Source organism: Crocodylus siamensis, chromosome 4 (genome assembly GCF_052110815.1).
Source record: "Crocodylus siamensis isolate JL-2025a chromosome 4, ASM5211081v1, whole genome shotgun sequence".
Taxonomy (NCBI): Eukaryota; Metazoa; Chordata; order Crocodylia; family Crocodylidae; genus Crocodylus; species Crocodylus siamensis.
In genome coordinates, this window is record NC_143398.1 from 26,701,025 (window position 1) to 26,719,372 (window position 18,348).

The 18,348-nt window shown below is 44.6% G+C and overlaps 1 protein-coding gene across 2 annotated transcripts in view; it reads left to right on the forward strand.

Annotated features, from left to right (window-relative positions):
- The window catches only part of DUS4L (dihydrouridine synthase 4 like), a 54,336-nt gene that overhangs the window by 3,798 nt on the left and 32,190 nt on the right, over positions 1-18,348 (forward strand). The window contains exons 5-7 of one of the 2 annotated variants that reach the window (XM_090042032.1): positions 1,763-1,885; positions 3,691-3,924; positions 13,460-13,558. In XM_090042032.1, the coding sequence (XP_089898158.1) occupies positions 1,763-1,885; positions 3,691-3,924; positions 13,460-13,558 (456 nt within the window). Of the gene's footprint in view, positions 1-1,762; positions 1,886-3,690; positions 3,925-5,815; positions 10,026-13,459; positions 13,559-18,348 lie in introns of those variants that run through there. The other variant, XM_090042031.1, reaches the window with a different exon arrangement.

Genomic DNA, 18,348 nt, shown 5'->3' on the forward strand with positions numbered 1-18,348 from the left:
AATTACTGATCCCCCTCCAAGCTGGGTCAGCACCCCTCCCCCCCCAACAGCTCACCAAAACTTTTTTAATGACTTTTCAGCCCAGGTAATTGCCAACCCCTCAGCTAGGTTGAGTTTTGACTTAATATAGTGAATGGGCACCACCTAGTGGGCTACTATTAACAGTGCATTAACAAAGGCCCTAAAATGTGTGTATTCTAACTTCCCAGAGTGGGAGCTTTCTCACAAGTTGAAAAGTACATTAAGGGGAAACCATGTCAGTCACCAGAATGATACTGTTAGATCCTGATGCCTGGAAGACTTCGACAAAGAGCACCTTCTGAACTATCTCTTTTTGCATTAAGCTGTGACTGTGTAGTTCATTTGGTGATAAAAAAGCTTGTGTCTTTTGATTTTTTTGCGTGTATATAATATATATAAAGTGCATAATATATATGTATGCATGTATTACACACACACACACACACACACACTCATATATATGTGTTTGTATATATTACATGCCCACACATATATATGCCTTACTTACCATCTTAATGACTATTCCTGTATATCACTTCCTGATCCAGTGGTAACCAACCTTTTGTCTCTGCAGGCCAGATGAGTGGTGCCAGGTCCATATGCAGGCTGGATCCAGCAGGTGCATAGCGTTGACCTGGCGCAGGTCTCTAGCCCCAGCCCTAGCCCCACATGCAGGGCTCTGCCATCTGACCTGCAGGACTTGGAAATTTGGCAGTGGGGGAGCAGTTGCCACTGTTCCCTCAATACCAAACTTCTGGAGCTGTGGGGAGTCCCATGGGCCCTGGCCCAGAGGCCAGAGAGTGAAAACCACTGCCCTAATCAGATTGAAAATAATCATGCTCAAGTAGAGACATCCATTAACTGGTTTGGTTGCATACCATTTATTTATAAGTGGTATTGGAAGTATTTAGTATGCAGCATTTTTACGGAGTGAAAACATTAACTGGAAAATATAGGAAAGGAAAACTGAAAGCAAATTTATAATTAAATACAAGAATCTTAGTCTCCACCTTTCAACCCAGCTGCTTTGAAAATTGTCAGATTGGAAATTTCTGTCTGATCAAAAGTTATATTTAATATTCACAAGAGACAAAAGTTCTCAGTTTAAAAAAAAAGAGAGCACTGTTATCTTTTTAACTTAAAAATTCACCTGATAGAACAAATTACTTAAATATGTCAATAAATAGATGCAGCTGGATTTAGAAAAGGCTATATCTATCCTCACACGCATTTGAAGGCATAGTTTTCACTGTCAGTTTTAAAGGGAAGTCATTTCCACACAGATAAGAACCAAATTTGAATAGCTTATCCTCTTCTGTCATTGCTGCTTGAAAACAGTCCACACAACGCCATAAAGAAGATAAAATCTTAATAAAATTCACCTACAGTGGTTACATGGCCTGTATCACTGTAGTACCTGAGCACTTCACAAAATATTTATAAATCTTTACGAGGTTAGGAAAATCTTACCACTATTTTGCAGGAACTGAGTTAGAGTCAAGGACTTGCGCAAAGTTGCACAGGAAATCTGTGTTAGAACTAGAAACTGAACCTAGATTTCCTGATAGCTAGTGCTTTATCCAAAAGAACATCTTTCGTCTATAGCCAGTACTATTTCTGCCTATTTCTGTGCTGATCAGATAATTCACAAGCAAGTAAAGAAAAAAACTGAAATGACCATTAGGTTGAGTTGTCTTGTTTTGCAAATGCACAATGCAGATTTCTTCTCTTTAATTTACAGGTGGGCAATGGCAGAAGGTTATGGTGCTTGTTTAATAAATAAACCAGAGCTAGTTCGAGATATGGTAAGACAAGTAAGAAATCAAGTGGAGAACCCCAGATTTTCAGTATCTATTAAAATAAGGTAAATTTAGGCCATTTCTACATCATGGTACAATGAAGAATTTTTCATGGTAAATATGTTAGATTTCCTGAAATGTGGTGATTGAGAATCTACTTTTTGCCTGTAAGACACCCCTGAGATCTTTAACAACCCTAAAGGGCCAAGACATCCATTTGCACTCTCATCCAAAATGCATTTGGGGATTTGTAATCCCAATCTAACACAATTGCAATCAGCATAACTCTGAAACTCCTCTCCAGATATGCAGTAACATGCAAAGCGCAAGCATAAATTCAACAGTTCAGAATCCAATAAAGGTAAAATGATTGCAAACAAGTTGTATAGCTTGTACAAGCATATTGCCTGTTGTTTGCCAAGTAATCCTGTGAAAAAAGATTGGGCAAGATTAAAATATGGGTGGACACTCCCTAAGGAACACCAGTGGGGAACAGGAAGTGATGCTGAGTTAGTGGCATTCTTCCTCTGTGGGTACATCTACATGTGCACTTTACTGCAGAGCTGACTAATTACCTCTGCAGAAAAGCAACACTGCCTACATGCGCACCCATATTAGGGTGCAGTAAATTAATGAACTCCACTGTAGGATGTACTATCTGGGACAAGTAGTATCCTATGGCAGAGTCATTCAGTGCACCAAAATGCACATGTAGACAAAGTGACCAGGGCTAGCCAGGGCATGAAGGTGCTATAGAGTGGGGGCTGCCTGCCACCTAGCCCTGCACCATCGCACCCTGGTGCCTCAGCAAGTCCTTTTGCTGCCCAACGCTACCACCTGGAGCCCAGGGCTGACCCCCCCCCAGTCCCAAACAGCTGCGATACTGAGCACAAGTGAAGACACTGCACCCAGGAGCACCTGACTCCAGCATGAATTGCACCGTAGTTCTTTATTTCAGCTGGAGAGCCACTTATTGAGTTTTGGGAACCTGTTGAGGACCACATCCATTTCTGCCTTGAGCGTGCTTCCTTGCATGCGCTGCCTTGCAAACGCTATCTCACATTGAAAATCAATGGAGAAAGTACCGAGCCTTGCTGGCCACCATTCTTAAGACTTCTAGGGTGTTTCCTATCCATCGATGGTCTTGAGAGTGAAACTGCGGTTCTGAAGCATGAGTATCATAAAGCGGAGGATTGTGTTGCATGTGTAGATACACCCTGTTAGAACACAGTTAATGATGTATTATAGTATTAACGGCATTGCTCAGGTAAGGAGGCTGAATTTTGGATTAGATATAAAAAGTGGACCTTGACCAATTATAGTTGTTTGAAAATGTCATTGAATTCCTTGATAAACTTCAACTTGATCTAATCTGCCTGTTTGAATTCCCTCTTCAGTTTCAGGTGGAAAAAGATATCCTTCATTTCATGACTTCCTAAAAATGTGTGAGGTGTTGCTCTGTGTTATGTGACTTTTCAATGAATGAAATGATTCTGAGGTAGATTTTTCATATCAGTTCATTAAATTTAGTTGAGAAGTAGTTTGGGATCTCTGGAAAAGAAATGTGAGAGAGAAATGGGAAAGTTTTCAGTGTAGTATAAAATTATGCAAAATACAAAGTTATTTAAAAAGTCTTTCAGTGTTTTGGCAAAAACTTGGCCCACTTTTAGTTTAGGGACTCAGTCTAATGTGACAGTACCAAATTGAGGGACATTAAAATAGTATATGTTAAACTCACATGTCTTTTATAATGAATCTTCCAATGGTAATGTTCTCTCATTTGTACAGCTCTTATCAATTCTGCTATATACCAGATTTTTACACTGTTCAGCTATTTATTGGGTGATAATTCCATTCCTTGGAATTTTAGGATCCATGATGACCTAAAGAGAACTGTAGACCTCTGTCGAAAAGCAGAAGCAACTGGAGTTTCCTGGATTACAGTTCATGGAAGAAGTGTAGAAGAAAGACATCAGCCAGTACACTATGATGCAATCAAAATAATTAAACAAAACATATCTATACCTATTGTGGCTAATGGAGATATTAAATCATTAAAAGATGCAGAGAATGTTCATCATATGACAGGTGCAGATGGTAAGAATTCTGCATGCTTTTATGTATTTTTGGGAAATATGGTGGGGAATTAAATTTTTAAATATTTATTTTGTCTTTAGTAGAACCTATTTGGGTATTTTTTTATCTTTTCAAAAAGAGAGGAGCTTTCTTGGTTCCAATAGCTTAAGGTTTCATATGCAGACATTCTTGTAATCATTCGAGTATCATGATGCGTACCATTAATAAGAATCTCCAGGGCAATGCACAAGCCACCCATTTATTAAGCTGCTCCACCCCTTTAATGTAGCGGAAGTGCTGGGGAATTCTCTCCTTCCTTCTTGTGAAGTCCATGACCTGTGAAAAAAGGGTTCATAACCTTGCTGAAAACCTTCCCTTGACAAATAACAGTTCTTTTTACTGCTGAAGGTAGGTATTGCAGCGGCTGACATCCATGAGCACATTCAGGAGGGATGTTAAGGGAGTGCAGCCACACTGCATTTGGCTCTGTGGCATGTGTGCCATGAAGTCTGGACAGTCATGTCCATGAAGCAGCTGCCAGAGTTTTACACATGCTGTGAGCTCACTGGGATCAGTGCAGACTCTGACTAGAGCCCTGGGTTTTCCATGACTCCAGGGGCTAGCATGTGAGCACAGCTCCATTTTTCTCCCACTGCTGAATTTAGTGGAGGATGGGAAGAGGAGGGCAAGAGAGGGCAAATGGTAGTGGCATTCTTTGGGGAAGGACTGTTTTTACAGTGCCTATCACAAAAGAGTCCTGTGCCAGGACTTGGTCATTAAACCGCTATGGAAATAAAACCAGTGTTTTGAGGAAGCAGACTTGATTTGACCTGCACAGCCTTGATCCTATTATAGTAGGTCTATAGTAGAAGAGAGAAAAGCAGCTCCATAACAAAAGATATGCGAGAGAAATTTAGTCTGCCTCCTTTGATGTTCAGTAGGAGCAAGAGGAGAAAATTGTGATTTCCTGTGCTATTACTCTACGACAAAAGGCCTTCCTCCCAAAATCAGCTGCAGGGGGCTGCAGAAAATGTATTGCTAGTAAAATACAAAAGAAAATGTTTTATAGATAAAAACTTTTAAAACCTGTTATGCCCCAGCTGACCTTCGTTGATAACCAAAGTATAAAATTAAAGTCAATACTTTAAGAGGTATTATTCGAGAAATCCAGAAACTTGTATTAATTTTTTTTCCTGCTAGGCACCACACAAGTGCAACAATTTCTAGTATCATTACTACTTAGTTTCTACTTCTAGAAATGTGCAAAGACTCCATGTAATAAAAGGTGACCTGATGTCAGTGAAGGGAAAGAGCTTTGTAACGCACATTGAATCATCTTGTCTCACTGCAGAATAATCAGTGCTTCTCTGATTTTATCTGGCTGATCGTTTTAGGATAAGTGCAGGTGCATCAAACCTGTACCAAAAGTACAGATACATACTAAATCAAAAGCCCAGTTTCTGGAAATAATAGCCTAAGTTTATCCATCATGTAAGTTTCCTTACACAAAAGAAAACTCTGGCATGTTCTTTCTTTTCCATCAGTCATGACTTGTGCTAAAGAGTCAGATTGTCCTTTATTTAACTAACAAAAGCAAAATTGTTGGAAGTTTAGTTTCAGTGAATAAAAGAACAGGGGAAAGAGAAAGCTGCTGTTTTGTTCATCCTGTGCATTATTTCAAAGTTTCTATCATGAAGAATGCCATTAAGGACACTGGATAGTTTGCACCACTAACTGCCACAGGCTGCCTTGTGCTTGGTTTGTTTAAGTTTTTCTTGGTGCAGGTACTGAATTTTAGCTTACCATTGTTCCCTAGGTAGCTGTTTATAAGCTTTCCAATAGGTGTGGTGATGAGTGCTGATTAAAGCCTTGTTTTAAAATTTGTACATTGATTCTTGTTTAAAATTTTCCATTTGAAGGTGTTATGGTGGCAAGGGGGCTCTTAGCCAATCCAGCCATGTTTGCAGGATTTGATGAGACACCCCTGAAGTGTATACAGGACTGGGTTGACATTGCTCTTGAACATGGGACTCCTTTTACATGTTTTCATCATCACTTGATGTACATGATGGAACGGATAACTTCAAAACAAGAAAAAAAGGTTTTTAATGTTTTATCAAGCACCCCAGCAGTTTTGGATTACCTTAGTGACCACTATGGAGTGTAAGAGCTTTTAAAGTATTTTAATAATATGAGTATCACATTTTATATTTCAGAATTGCTAATAAGTTGTCCTCATGCTTATATTTTGTCAGCATCATATATAATACCAAAAGATTTTGTGCAGTGACACATTACTAAATGTTTGATCATATTTGATCATAATATGAACATATTTATAGTATTTTTATGTTAACTTTTGCTACTCAGGAAATAGCAACAACTTGAAAACAGCCTTTATATGGAGCTATTGCAGTGCATTACTATACATGGAGTTATGATGATATAAGCAAGTCCTTGTGGAAAAAACATTAATATATGAAGTACCAAAGTGTTTACAAGGACAGGTCCCAGCCCTGCAGCCTTTGGTCGTAAGAGATTTCTGCTTGGAGCAATAGGCCTAATGTTAAGTAAGGGCAATAGGATCAGATGTAAAGGATATTAAATAGATTTGTTCTCTTATCTGTGAAAAGCTTAAGGTGTATTTTTCTGATGTACAGATAATTATGCTGTCATTTAAAGTTTAAACAGTGGAAAATGTTAGTGCCCAGAATATCAGGGCTTTGCACAGCTGCCTCTCTTTAGGTTCAGCTGTTTATTTTGGCAAATCTAAATGGGCCTTGAACTCAGTAGAGTTCCAGATTCCCCTGGCTATATGACTGAAATAAATTAAAACTATGTGTGTTTATCTTGTAATTTAAAGAACAGGCTAAATTCTATTTTCTACCCATTATAGGGCTAGCAGGGCAACTCTGTGCGCAGGGCAGCAACAGGTGACACAGTTCCAATGGCAGTGGTGCAGTCAGATGCTGCAGCAGTGGCAGTTATTTTTGTGCCCTTCTGCCCCCTCAACCAAAGTGTACCTGAGGCTTCTCTCCTCGTCACCCCCTTCAGTTATGCTACTGCCCCAGTAATTTAATATTTAAAGTAGAAGCTATGTGCTTTTTCTGCTAAGTGATATCATAATTTTTAGTAATGAAGTCTCAATTGAGCAAGGGAATTAAGCATGCACTTGTATAGTACCACTGATTTTAAACATAGGAGTAGTCTTATTTTGAAGTTCTGTTGTGCTGAACAGGTACATGAAACTTAATGATTTGTTCAATATGTACTATGTACAGTATATATATGTTCATTAATAGAGTGTAATAAACACGTATATATATATATATTTTATTTGAGAGATATAAATAAAAGGAACTGGATAATATTTATGAAACCGTATAAAGAAGCATAGGGTTTTAATCCCGTTAGCAAGAAGAAGTAGTCTTTTGTAAGTCAGAAGACAGGCAAGACAACATGATTCTCTCAGCCAGGTTCTCACAATCCCATTTCTTTTAGTTGCTCAACAAAGCATTACTGTTACTTAGAAGTGTATTTATTCATAGGCACAATGTAATGAAAATTGGAACACAAGGATAACATTCCACACTATTGCAATGGTCTTGGTAGGGGAAACTTCACAAACTTTTCAGTCCAGTGTAATAAAGATTTTGATCCAAAATCATGCATTTCATATAGCATCTGGCTACACTGAAATTCTTACCAGTAATGCTTGCATTTTAATTAGTAATTTGACTTTCGTACATCTGGAAGTGACTGTATAAGAATATAAATAGCTGTTAATTTTCTAAACTATCTGTTTAATTTTGTATATGCTCCCAATTAATGTTTTTATTAAATGTGTCATAAATTTTAGGATATGGCTCTGGTTTCCCTGCTCTTACCTTTTAAAGCAAACTTATTTTTAGATGAGAATTTTCTTATATGGCAGCTTAAGAGACCGTTGTTTGCTGTTACTGTAGTATGTACCACCATTGGGATATTTAGGGAAGCATTCTAAGAACATAGCACAGGGCAGTTCATCTCTCCTGACATGCACGTCATCCAATCCTCTTACATAAATTGATGGTGCTTCTTAAAAGCAGCCAGATTTTTTGCCCCACTACTCCTATTGGGAAGTTGTTCCAGAATCTCACTGTTCTGATAGCTAGAAATCTTATTTCCAATCTAAATGTATTCATGGCCAGATTATACTATGTATTTTTATTGCACCATTACCATTTAGCTTATGTAGTTATTTTGTCCTCCTTGAGATTTATCACTATGATGTATTTATAGATGGCAGTCGCATCCTCTCAGCCTTTATTTTACAAGCTAAGCACTTATCATATGATAGCTTCTCTGTTTTCCTGTTCATTCTAGTAGCCCTTCCTTGCAACAGTTCCCATTCAAATTCATCTTTCTGGAACATGGGTAACCACAAATGTACAAAGTATTCCAGATGAGATCATGTGCAATGACATTATTTCCTTGTCTCTACTGGGAATACCTCAGCTGATGCATATTAGATCACCTTTGTCTTTTTCACATCTCCCAGTCATGCTGTGATCGGCTAGTACATGCAGGTCCTTCTCCATTGTTTCCAAGTATTGAGCTCCCAGTTTATATAAGAACCTCTTGCCCTTATTTCTTAAGACCATGACCTTGCATTTTATTCTATTTAATTTCATCCTGTTGTTATCACGGAAAATGATAGCACCTCTCTACTGTGCACTTGTTAGCCTTCATCTGGAGTACAGTGTGCAGTTCTCCATATCTTTTTAAAAATGTGGAACCCAGAAGTTAGAGAGGGTCCAGAGGCAGGCTTCAAAGATGACCAGGGGCTTGGAAAGCAAGTCCTACAAGGAGAGGCTGAAAGAGCTAGGTATGGTCAGCTTGCGGAAAAGGTGCTTAAGAGGGGACACGATAACAGTCTTCAAATACTTGAAGGGCTGCCATAAAGAAGAGGGAAAAGCAACTTTTCTCTCTTGCTACAGAGAGGGTGTGGAACAATGGCCTGAAGTTGCAGCAAAGTAAGTTTAGATCAGATATCCAGAAAAAACTTCACTGTTAGAACAGTGAGGCAGTGGAATAGACTGCCTAAATAAGTTGTGAACTCTATATCACTGGAGGTGTTCAAGAAGAGTTTGGACAGCCACTGGTCAGGGATGTTGCCATGCCTATTTTCTACCATGGGTATTTCCCATGCTTCTGGGCTTTGCTAGTTGCTCCCACTCCCTCTCCACTTTCTCCCCACCTTTATCTGCTGTATGTGTCAGGATGTTTTCAGGCCTTCCCAGAGGCCTGGGTGTTGGCTAAAGCTGAGGCTGAGGACTTTAACTGGGGTGAGCCAATTCTCTAGGAGCAAAGCCAGAGGTTCCTGGCTAGACAGTCTTGCCCCTCCACACAGGAGTCACCCAATCGCCATATTTGGGGTCAGAAGGAATTTTACCTTATGCTCAGACTGGTACAGATGATGGGAGTTTTGTCTTCCTCAGTAGTGGGGGGTGTGGCCCTCTACCTGGGAACATTTTACAGTAGCAGGGCATTGGCTGCCATGGTTCCCCTGTTTTACCTGTAATATGTTAAGGTGTTAGGTTTATGTTGTGTCAGTGTTGCGGGTAGTCTTATGTAGTTTAGATTATGGATAGGGCCTGAGGGATAGGGATGATCCTGCCTCAGGTAGGGGGTTGGACTAGATGACCTCTGGAGGTCCCTTCTGGCCCTTCTTCTCTATGACTAATATTAGCTCCAGTCTTCAAGGTGATCCATTTCTTCTTGTATTATCCTCTGATCCTCCCCTTCTCCCACCTCCAATTTGACAGTCCCTCCTAACTTGGCATCATCAGAAAAAATAATGTGTACATACCTACTCTTTGTGTCAAGGTCATTAATAAAATATCAAACAAGATCAATTATAAGTCTGGCCCTAGAAGAACTTTATTAACAACCAGAAGTTACTTTATGAGTAAACTCCCTCCATCTCAATACTTCCCTTTAAACACTACACGTTGCTTTAGAGTTTCAACAGTTCATTTCCCACTTTACAATTCTTATATTAATTTCCATCTTCTCCAGTATCACTAATAATGTGCATTACTGAAGTCCAGCTAGATGAGAAATGATTTTTAGACCAGGGTATCCAACTGGTAGCCCATGAGGTATTAAGTTACAAAATGCAGGCTTGCCCCAAGTATCATTTCCCCCAGTGCTCCTGCTGCTGCCACAGGTCTCTGGGCTTTTTTCCTCTCCCCTCCAGCTTCTGCTTTCCTTGCAGGGGCCCACAGCCACTCAGAAGCTGAATAACCCAGTTACAGACAAAAGAAATACAATAATGCTATAAATAGGGACCTACCAAATTTACAATTGCATGGTTTTTGCAGAAAGCATGAATATAGGTGGGCTCCATGAAAAATGATGGGCTCGCTGCAAAAAACAAAACCAAACTGTACCTACAAGCAGGGAAAAAGGTGGGAAGCCCTGAAGTCTTGAGCAGGGGAGGGGGGAAGATGAGGGGGAACAGGGAGAGTAGACAGCAGGGAGGCTGCACAAGCAGTCACTTCCTCCCCCTCCTAACATATATCCTCCTCATCCACTTACTGCATGGATTAATGGCTTCTCTGGGTTTAATCAGGGTAATTAAGCTGTGGTTTTGGGCCATCTGGCAATTTACTAGGAGAGGTGGGACTGCCAGGGCACCTCAGCCAATCAAAGGCATGGGGGGGGGGGGAAGCCTACTGCGCTTGGCCTGCAAAAATTGGCAGCCAGCCCTGGGATTTGCTGGTAGAATCAGGTGTCCGCTGCCTCAAATTCAGTATGCCCCTAGTTGTAGAGAAAGAGATCAGATTGGCCCCTCACAATTTGCTTTTAGTAAACCTTTATTACATTTTTATCATTTTCTATGTCTTTAATCATAGAGTCAGGCTGGAAGGGTTGCCATGGGTTATCTAATCTAACCCCCTGCAAGTATGCAGTATTCACTGTTCCTAAACCATCCCAGAGAGATGTTTATCCAGCTTCCCCTACGATGCAAAAAAGTCTACAACTTCTTAGCAACTTGTTCTATTTTAGCCAGGCCAGGTTCTTTGAGGAGATGTGATATGTTTTATTAAACAAACTGAGTAGTTGGAAAAAGTTCTTAGCAAGCTTTCAGGTATAGGGAGTCTCTGCTGGTCTGAGACTTATACAGCACCCACCCCAAAAAAGACTCAGAGCAGCTTATAATAAAAGACAAAGTAACTTTAAAAAACCCAAAAGTGTTGAATTAAGGTTGTTTTGTTACATACTAACTCCCCCAAATTAAAAAATGTCATTATACGTTACCCACTCCTGCTCTTCTTTCACCTAGGGGTATCGTTCTCCTACCCAGCCCAACCATGGTTCCTAACCTCCATCAGACAGAAGTGTTCTTCCCCTACTCCCTCCTACTGGGGAGTCCACCCCTGCCTCCCCACCCCCCAAGTCTGTACTCCCCTCTTCCATAGGGGGCTGTAGCTGTCCTTAAAAGCCATTCATCTTTCCCTTTCCCTTGATGAACAAAAGAATTACAGCAAGAAATACCAAAAACCCCTTTGTCTCTACCTGTGTTGTTACCAAAGGGCAATGCCAACATGGCCTTCGGGAGCACCCAGGGAGGCTTGTAGGCTATGTAGGGGCTGCAAGCTGTCTGGCCCTTTCTCCCCTCCAGCTGGTAGAGGCAGCCATAGTGATGTCTATGCTGGGCCTAGCCTTCTCCCTCTCTGGGCTGGCAACCAGCGGCAAGGGAGAAACAATGTTAGCAATCCCCACTGAGATGCAGAGTGTATCAGGAGCAGGAGGCCTACAGGCTTAGTAGGGGCTGCAGGCTGGCAGTGGCTGAGTCCTTCACCCCTCTAGTGTGGGTAGCCATAGTAGTGCCTCCACTGGGCCCAACATCTGGCTCCTGGTTCATGTCCTCATTCCTTTTGACAACACAGTCCCAACTTTCAAGTGTCTCATCCCAGTCTCCTTGCCCAAGTTCCAGTTTATCCTCTTGATTTCTGTCCCCCCTTCTCCCAGTGTCCTGTCTTCACTGAGCCACTTCTTTTTCCTCCTCCTGGCTTCCCATGTAGTTTCATAGTACCCCTTCCCAGCCACTAGATGCAAGTCCAAGTTTCATTGCTAACCAGCCCTAATCTCCTCTTCCCCTCCCTACCTCCAGTCAGAGCGTCCTTGCCTACTCCCAATCTTACCATTCCCCATCGCACTTTCTGTACCTCCCCATCTCACTAAGCTCTACTAAGTCCAATCTACCTTCCCTACTTCCACCTGGCTTTTCTTCTCTGCATTTGAATTAGAGCTGTGGTCACCAGCCTGGGGGTCCCAAACTACAGGTAGGTCCTGGAGCCTCTTTTGGTAGGTCCTGGGCTGGGGGGACAGCTGGGCATGTGTGCATATGCACACCTGCTGCCCCCAACCCCACCAGGTCAATCTGTAGGGGAGGCAAGGGGCAGGAGCCAGATCAAGGTCCCCGTGGTGAGCAACTGACCGTGCAGCCCAGCCTTGAGCAAGGGAAGGTAAGTGGGGCCCTAGCCCGGCGGTGTGGTGGGAGGATTGGGGCGGAGGGGCATCTCTGCAGGGGTGGAGGTGGCAGAAGCTGCTGCTGCTGTTCCTGCTCATCTCAGCAGCAGGGACATGAGTCCCTGCTGCTGAGCTGAGCTGCGCCCACAAGTGGGGGTGCCCCCGGCCCAGCCAGGTCTGGGAAGATCTGGCCATCCAGGGGCATGTGGGGGGGCTCTGCCCCTGGGCAGAGGCCCTTGCCCTGCTCCCACCTGTGCTCGGGGTGCAGCAAGCAACCCGCAGCAGCAGCCACCTCATCCCAAGCACAGGTGGGGAGAGAGCACAGCCCTCGGGGCCTCTGCCAGGCTGCACCAAGCGGTGGGAGCCCCCCGCAGACCATGGAGATTTCCAGACCCAGCTGGGCAGGGGCCTAATGCCACCTTCCTCTGGCTGCTGGGCGGGTGCGGCTCAGTGTAGCCACAGCCCAGAAGTGGGATCCGGCTCGGTCTGGGACACCCCACGGTCCAGGGGTGCGTGGGCCGGGGGAGGGTGCAGTAGATCCTGGAGTGACCTTTAGTCCCAAAAAGTGATCTTCACCATAAAAAGGTTGGAGACCACGGGGATGGAGGATCCCTCCTATGCGACAACTTGGTCCCAGCCGAGGGGGCAGAGTTTCTTTCCGATACCCAGGCTAGAAAACCGAGGGCTGTCACCACAAAGAAAGTCCTCCTGGGACTTCCCCGAGGCTGCCGGGTGGGCTCGCAGCACCCCCAGACCCGCCGGGGGAGGACAAGAGGGGGCGGGATGCTCCGTGGGGACAACCCCCCGCAGCGCTGGGACGCGGCAGAGACCATTTTTTGGCTCCCTTGCAGTGTCGTTCGCCCACTGGGGGCCCGGCCGCGGGGCGCCCGGGAGGCGCGGCGGGGCGGGGCGGGGCGGGCGCGTTGCAGCCTGGGCGCGCGGAGGAACCGGGACGCGGCCGAGCAGGCCCCGCCATCTGGGGGCCGAGGCGTTGCCGGGCCGTGGGAGAAGGGGTGCGGCCGCGAGTGGTGCTGCCCCGGCGCGGCCGCGATGACTTTCCAGTGGACCGCGGTAGCCACGTTCCTGTACGCCGAGATCGGCGTCCTGCTACTGCTCTGCCTGCCCTTCGTCTCCCCGGTCAGGTAGGGGCTGCGAGAGCCGCTGCCGCTCGGGGTGCCGGCCCTGAGGGAGTCGTAGCCGTGAACAACAGCGATAGGCGCCCCTTCGCTGAAGGGCCGGGGCCGGGCTGTTGGTGGAGTCAGGAGCCGCCTGTGTGAGAGAAGGGTCCGGCCCTGGGGTCTGGGCCCTGCGCGCATGGGCTTTGAGGCTGGATAGAAAGCAGTTCCGTAGCTCTTGCACGTGCTCCAGCCCTGGCCTAGTAGCCGCTTGGCTCTTGTAGCGAGACGGACGTTTCCGTGGCCTGATCGTTCCTCTGCACGGGTGGCACCGGGGCTGAATGCACTGAGCCATTCGCCAGTGAGTTGCATCATGGCTCAGCTTCCCGCTCAAGGCTCAGGAAATTTGACAGCAGGGGGTGGTAACCATTAACTTGGCCATCCACCTCGCTCCTCCCAAATTCCCAAGCTCCGTGCAGCTAGTCGGGACTGGGCCTGGCTGGGACCCCTTCCCCTGAGGCCCCATTCTGGATCCATGCTGGGCCATGTCCCTTCTCTCCCTACAGCCAGGCTGTGGTGCTGGTCGTGTCCCCTTCCCCCACAGGGCTGGGCTGCCTCTTCCCTCCCCCTGGGGCTGGGCTGTGTCTCCCCTGGAGCCTCAGTTTCATTCTGTCTGTGGAAATGAATTGGGGACTGGCTGTGACCACTCCACAGGGCAGGGCCACATCTTCCTCTCCATGAGGGTCAAACTCCTTTCCCCCAGGGGGATGTGTTGGGAACAGCCCACCCCCTTCCAGTGCCTGCTGTGCCTGTCTGATTGGGAACCCCAGCTGAATTTAGCCTGCCAGTCAGAAAGGTTGAGTATCACTGGTATAATATGTGTGATGTGTGACAGGGGCCTCTGCCAGCCTCCTGCCAGGCACTGCACATGTAAACATGGCAGCATTGCCTGCATGCACACTCTGTAAGGATTCTTCCTGACATGCAGAATGACCATACAAAATTTAAGAGACCTGTAGTAGGCCCAGGAATAGAAAGACATTGCATTGGTTTTGTAAAACCAATTTCCTGAACCCTCAGTAAGAAGAACCTGCAAGGGAATTGAGCCAGATATCTTCTTTGCATAAAAAAAAATGTGGCTTGCCTTCTCTTAATTTTCATAAGACAACTCCCTCTCATGTAGTGTTCACCATTTGTAATCTACTTATTATTTTTCTTCTGTAGTAGAGCACTGAAATGCCTCAATAGGATTAAACCTTTAATACATTATAGGAACTTGTCCTTTCTAAGACCGCTATACAAACCTATGAAATAAGTGTATTCTGAGCTTTTAGATGCCAGTATATGTCTCCAAAATGACAAATGCATTTCTCCCAGGAATGAATCTTTTTGACTTCTACATGCAGTAATAACGTTATGCCTTTCCCAACATGCATTGGGCAGAGCAAACACTGGACAGCTGTTCCAAACCTGTTTAATGCTTTCACAGTCTGCTATTACTGCCATATATAGATCTATGAGTAGATGGGACTTCAGAGTGGAATGTGACATCCCAATTCCCCAAATTTTTCTACAATGGAGACTTCGTAGTGTTCTTGGCTTTTTGTGGTGAATCCTTTTAGGAAGTTAAAAGGGTTCTTAAACCGGTGTTAGACTTTAGCAGTGGAAACATGATGGGTTTGGTTATAAAATATATTTTTAACTATTGAATTTTCATTACTTATTTTAACTTCTAATAAAAATGGTGAGTCAAGATTCATTCTTTTGGTACCATTCCTTCTGTTATACTTACCTTAGGGTTTGCCCATGCTCCTGCTGGGGCTTTAAAGCCAGAGGTTTCTGGATAGAGGATCTTGCACCTCTGCACCAGGTCAGACCAGTCACTGCACTTGGGGGTCACGTAAGAATTTTACCCCATGGTCAGATTGGTACTGACTGTGCGGGTTTTCTCCTTCTGTAGAGGAGGGGCATGGATTTCTTGAGCATCTTATTACCAAGCTTTTATAGTAGCAGGACATTGGCTGCTGTGGTTTCTCTGGTTTACCTAGGGCAGGTGTATCTTAGATTCATAGATTGTTAGGGGCTAGAAGGGACCTTGTAGATCACTGGGTCCAGTCCCCCTGCACTAGGCAGGAAAAGACAAAAAAAAAAACTGGGGTCAAGTGACCACAGCGAGGTGATTATCCAGTCTCCTTTTGAAGATTTCCAGGCTAGGTGACTGCACCACCACTGGAGGGAGTTTATTCCACAGTCTGGACATCCTGACTGAAGGAGTTTTTCTTGGAATTGAGCCTTCCAGGAGTTTGTATTCATTGCTCCTGGTCTTTCCCAGGGATGCCCTGGTGAATAGCTGTTCACTAAGTTCTTGATGTACTACCACGTCCCCTCTCAGCCTTCTCTTCTGTAGGCTGAAGAGGCCCAGGTCCCTCAGCCTCCCCTCATACGGCTTGTCTCAGTCATACGGGTGGCTCTTCTCTGGACCCTCTCAAGTTTTTCTATGTCCCTGTTGAAGTGCAGTGCCCAGAACTGGATGCAGTACTCCAGCTGTGGTCTCACCAGTGCAGAGTACAGTGGGAGTATTACTTCCTTAGTTTTATCATGAGATGGAACAGTTAATGCATGCCAGCATGTTGTTTGCCCTGCTGGCCACAGCATCGCACTGCCGGCTCATGTTCATGTGATGGTTGATCACTACCCCTAGGTCCCTTTTGGCTGTGGTGCAAGTATAATTGTTGCCATGGAGCCTGTAGGTATGTCTTGTGTCAGGATTGGTGGTAGTTTTACAAATCCATAATCTAGACTCTTTGTATAGAATGGTCTAGATAGGGATGATTGCGACTGAGGCAGGGGGTTGGACTAGATCATCATTTCTCAACCTGTGGGTCACAACCCAAAGGTGGGTCGCAAGAATATATGAAATGGTTGCAAACAAACTTTAAAAATGGATCAACAAACTTTTTTAATGGATTCTCTTTTAAAGGAGAAAAGCATAGGAACTGTGGCTTTTCCTTTGCAGGCTGTCAGAGTTCCAGCCTGCGAGGGGCTGCTTTGGGGCGCCCTTGCCTCACATTGGGGGGCTGAGGTCTTGGGGTGGGGATCAGCAGGTCAGGAGTAAGGAGCAGTGGGTAGGGATTGGTCATCAGTGTTTACAAATGGGTCATGGTACAAAGAAGGTTGAGAACCACTGGACTAGATGACCTCTGAAGGTCCCTTCCAGCCCTACTTCTCTATCTTTCTATGATATCTATAGCAAGGTTTTTGTATCATTGAAATAATATATGAATGGCTACCTTATGATTATACAACAGGGTGCAGTCCGTAAGTATTTTCTAATTTTTATCAGAGTTGCAGTTTATGAAAACTCACTGAAGTTGTACAATATGACTAACTCTTCCACTTGCTGCTTTCCATAGATAATCACCTACATCCATTAGGGTGGTTTCTAGTCTGGCGCAAATCCAACAGGTTTCAGACTTTTGTGATGTACCCTGATCTAGTCCATCTGATTATGCTATCGTCTATGAAAGTTTATGCCTTTCTGAACCAGTTAATCTCTGAGGCCTGTGTCAGACATTGATTTATTGTGGATTATGTCATTAATTTGGGGATAAATTGTAATGTGCCATAAGTACTATGTTATTCAAACCAGCCACAGAGATGTTTGAATGTGTGGTTTAAATGTGCCGATGCAGAAGCCTGAGATTGGGCTTCCCAATCATCTCCCTGATACCAGCTCCCTATGCCCATGTTCAGTCTAGCTGCATGTGCCTCTTTGAAGTGGTTCCCTGATCTGGGGCTCCCCATTTGTGGGGACAGTTAAAAGGAGTGCATGTAGCCCAGCTGCATGGCACACAGGCAATCTGAGATTGGGGACCTGCTCCCTGATGTTGGGTTCTTCGTGCACCAGGTAATTTAAAGCTACACTGGATTAGATGAGTGGGTACACAACCCAAAACCAGTGGCCTGTGTCTTGGACCTGAGGGTTGCCCCCTGCCCAGCCCTGGCAATCAGTTGATGGGCAGGACTGGGCAAGGGGTAACTGTATCCCAGCTCTGTTAATCCTGTACTGCATAACATGGCTTTAAATGTCCTGGTGCATGAGGAGCCTGACATCAGGGAGCAACTCCCTGCATTGTGTCCTGCTCTCCATGTGCCAGGACATTCTAAAGCTATGCCTTGGAGTCTGGTGCTGGACTTCACAGCACACTTTTCAGTGGGCAGAGGGTAGCTGTGCAGCCCAGCACTGGGGAACCAGTTCCTTGATTCTGGGCTGCGTTTGAACACAGGATGTCTGGGATCAGTGACCCAGTCCCTGATCCCAGGTTGTCCGTGTGCCAGGAGATTGAAAGGGCACCACAGGAAGTGCAGCATTGGAAACTGGTTTGAACCAGAACAGGGAGAAATACTTTGCAAGTTTGAATAAGCCATGGTACTAACCTATAAGAAGAAAGCTGCCACACAACTGTTTGGAGCCCATGATAAAAGCAGATACTCACTGGGTGCATCTACATGTTTACTTGCTTAATGAAGTACTAACTAAATGTGCAGTAACTACAGTTACTACACAGCAGCACCGTGCAATTTGTTTGTGATGCTTACTGCACAGCAGCTTAGTAATAACACTGTGCAGTGGCATATTAGTACAGTTTTTGACTGGCATGTGACTGCAGAGTGTTATCAAGCTACTGCGCAGTAAATATCTCATGTAGGCGTGCCCACTGTGACTTAGGTTGGGAGCATTGAACTCAGTTTGGCTTGCAAGACAACTAGGTTTTGAACCTAGCTTCCATGAATGAAAAGCTAATTCTTTAACATCT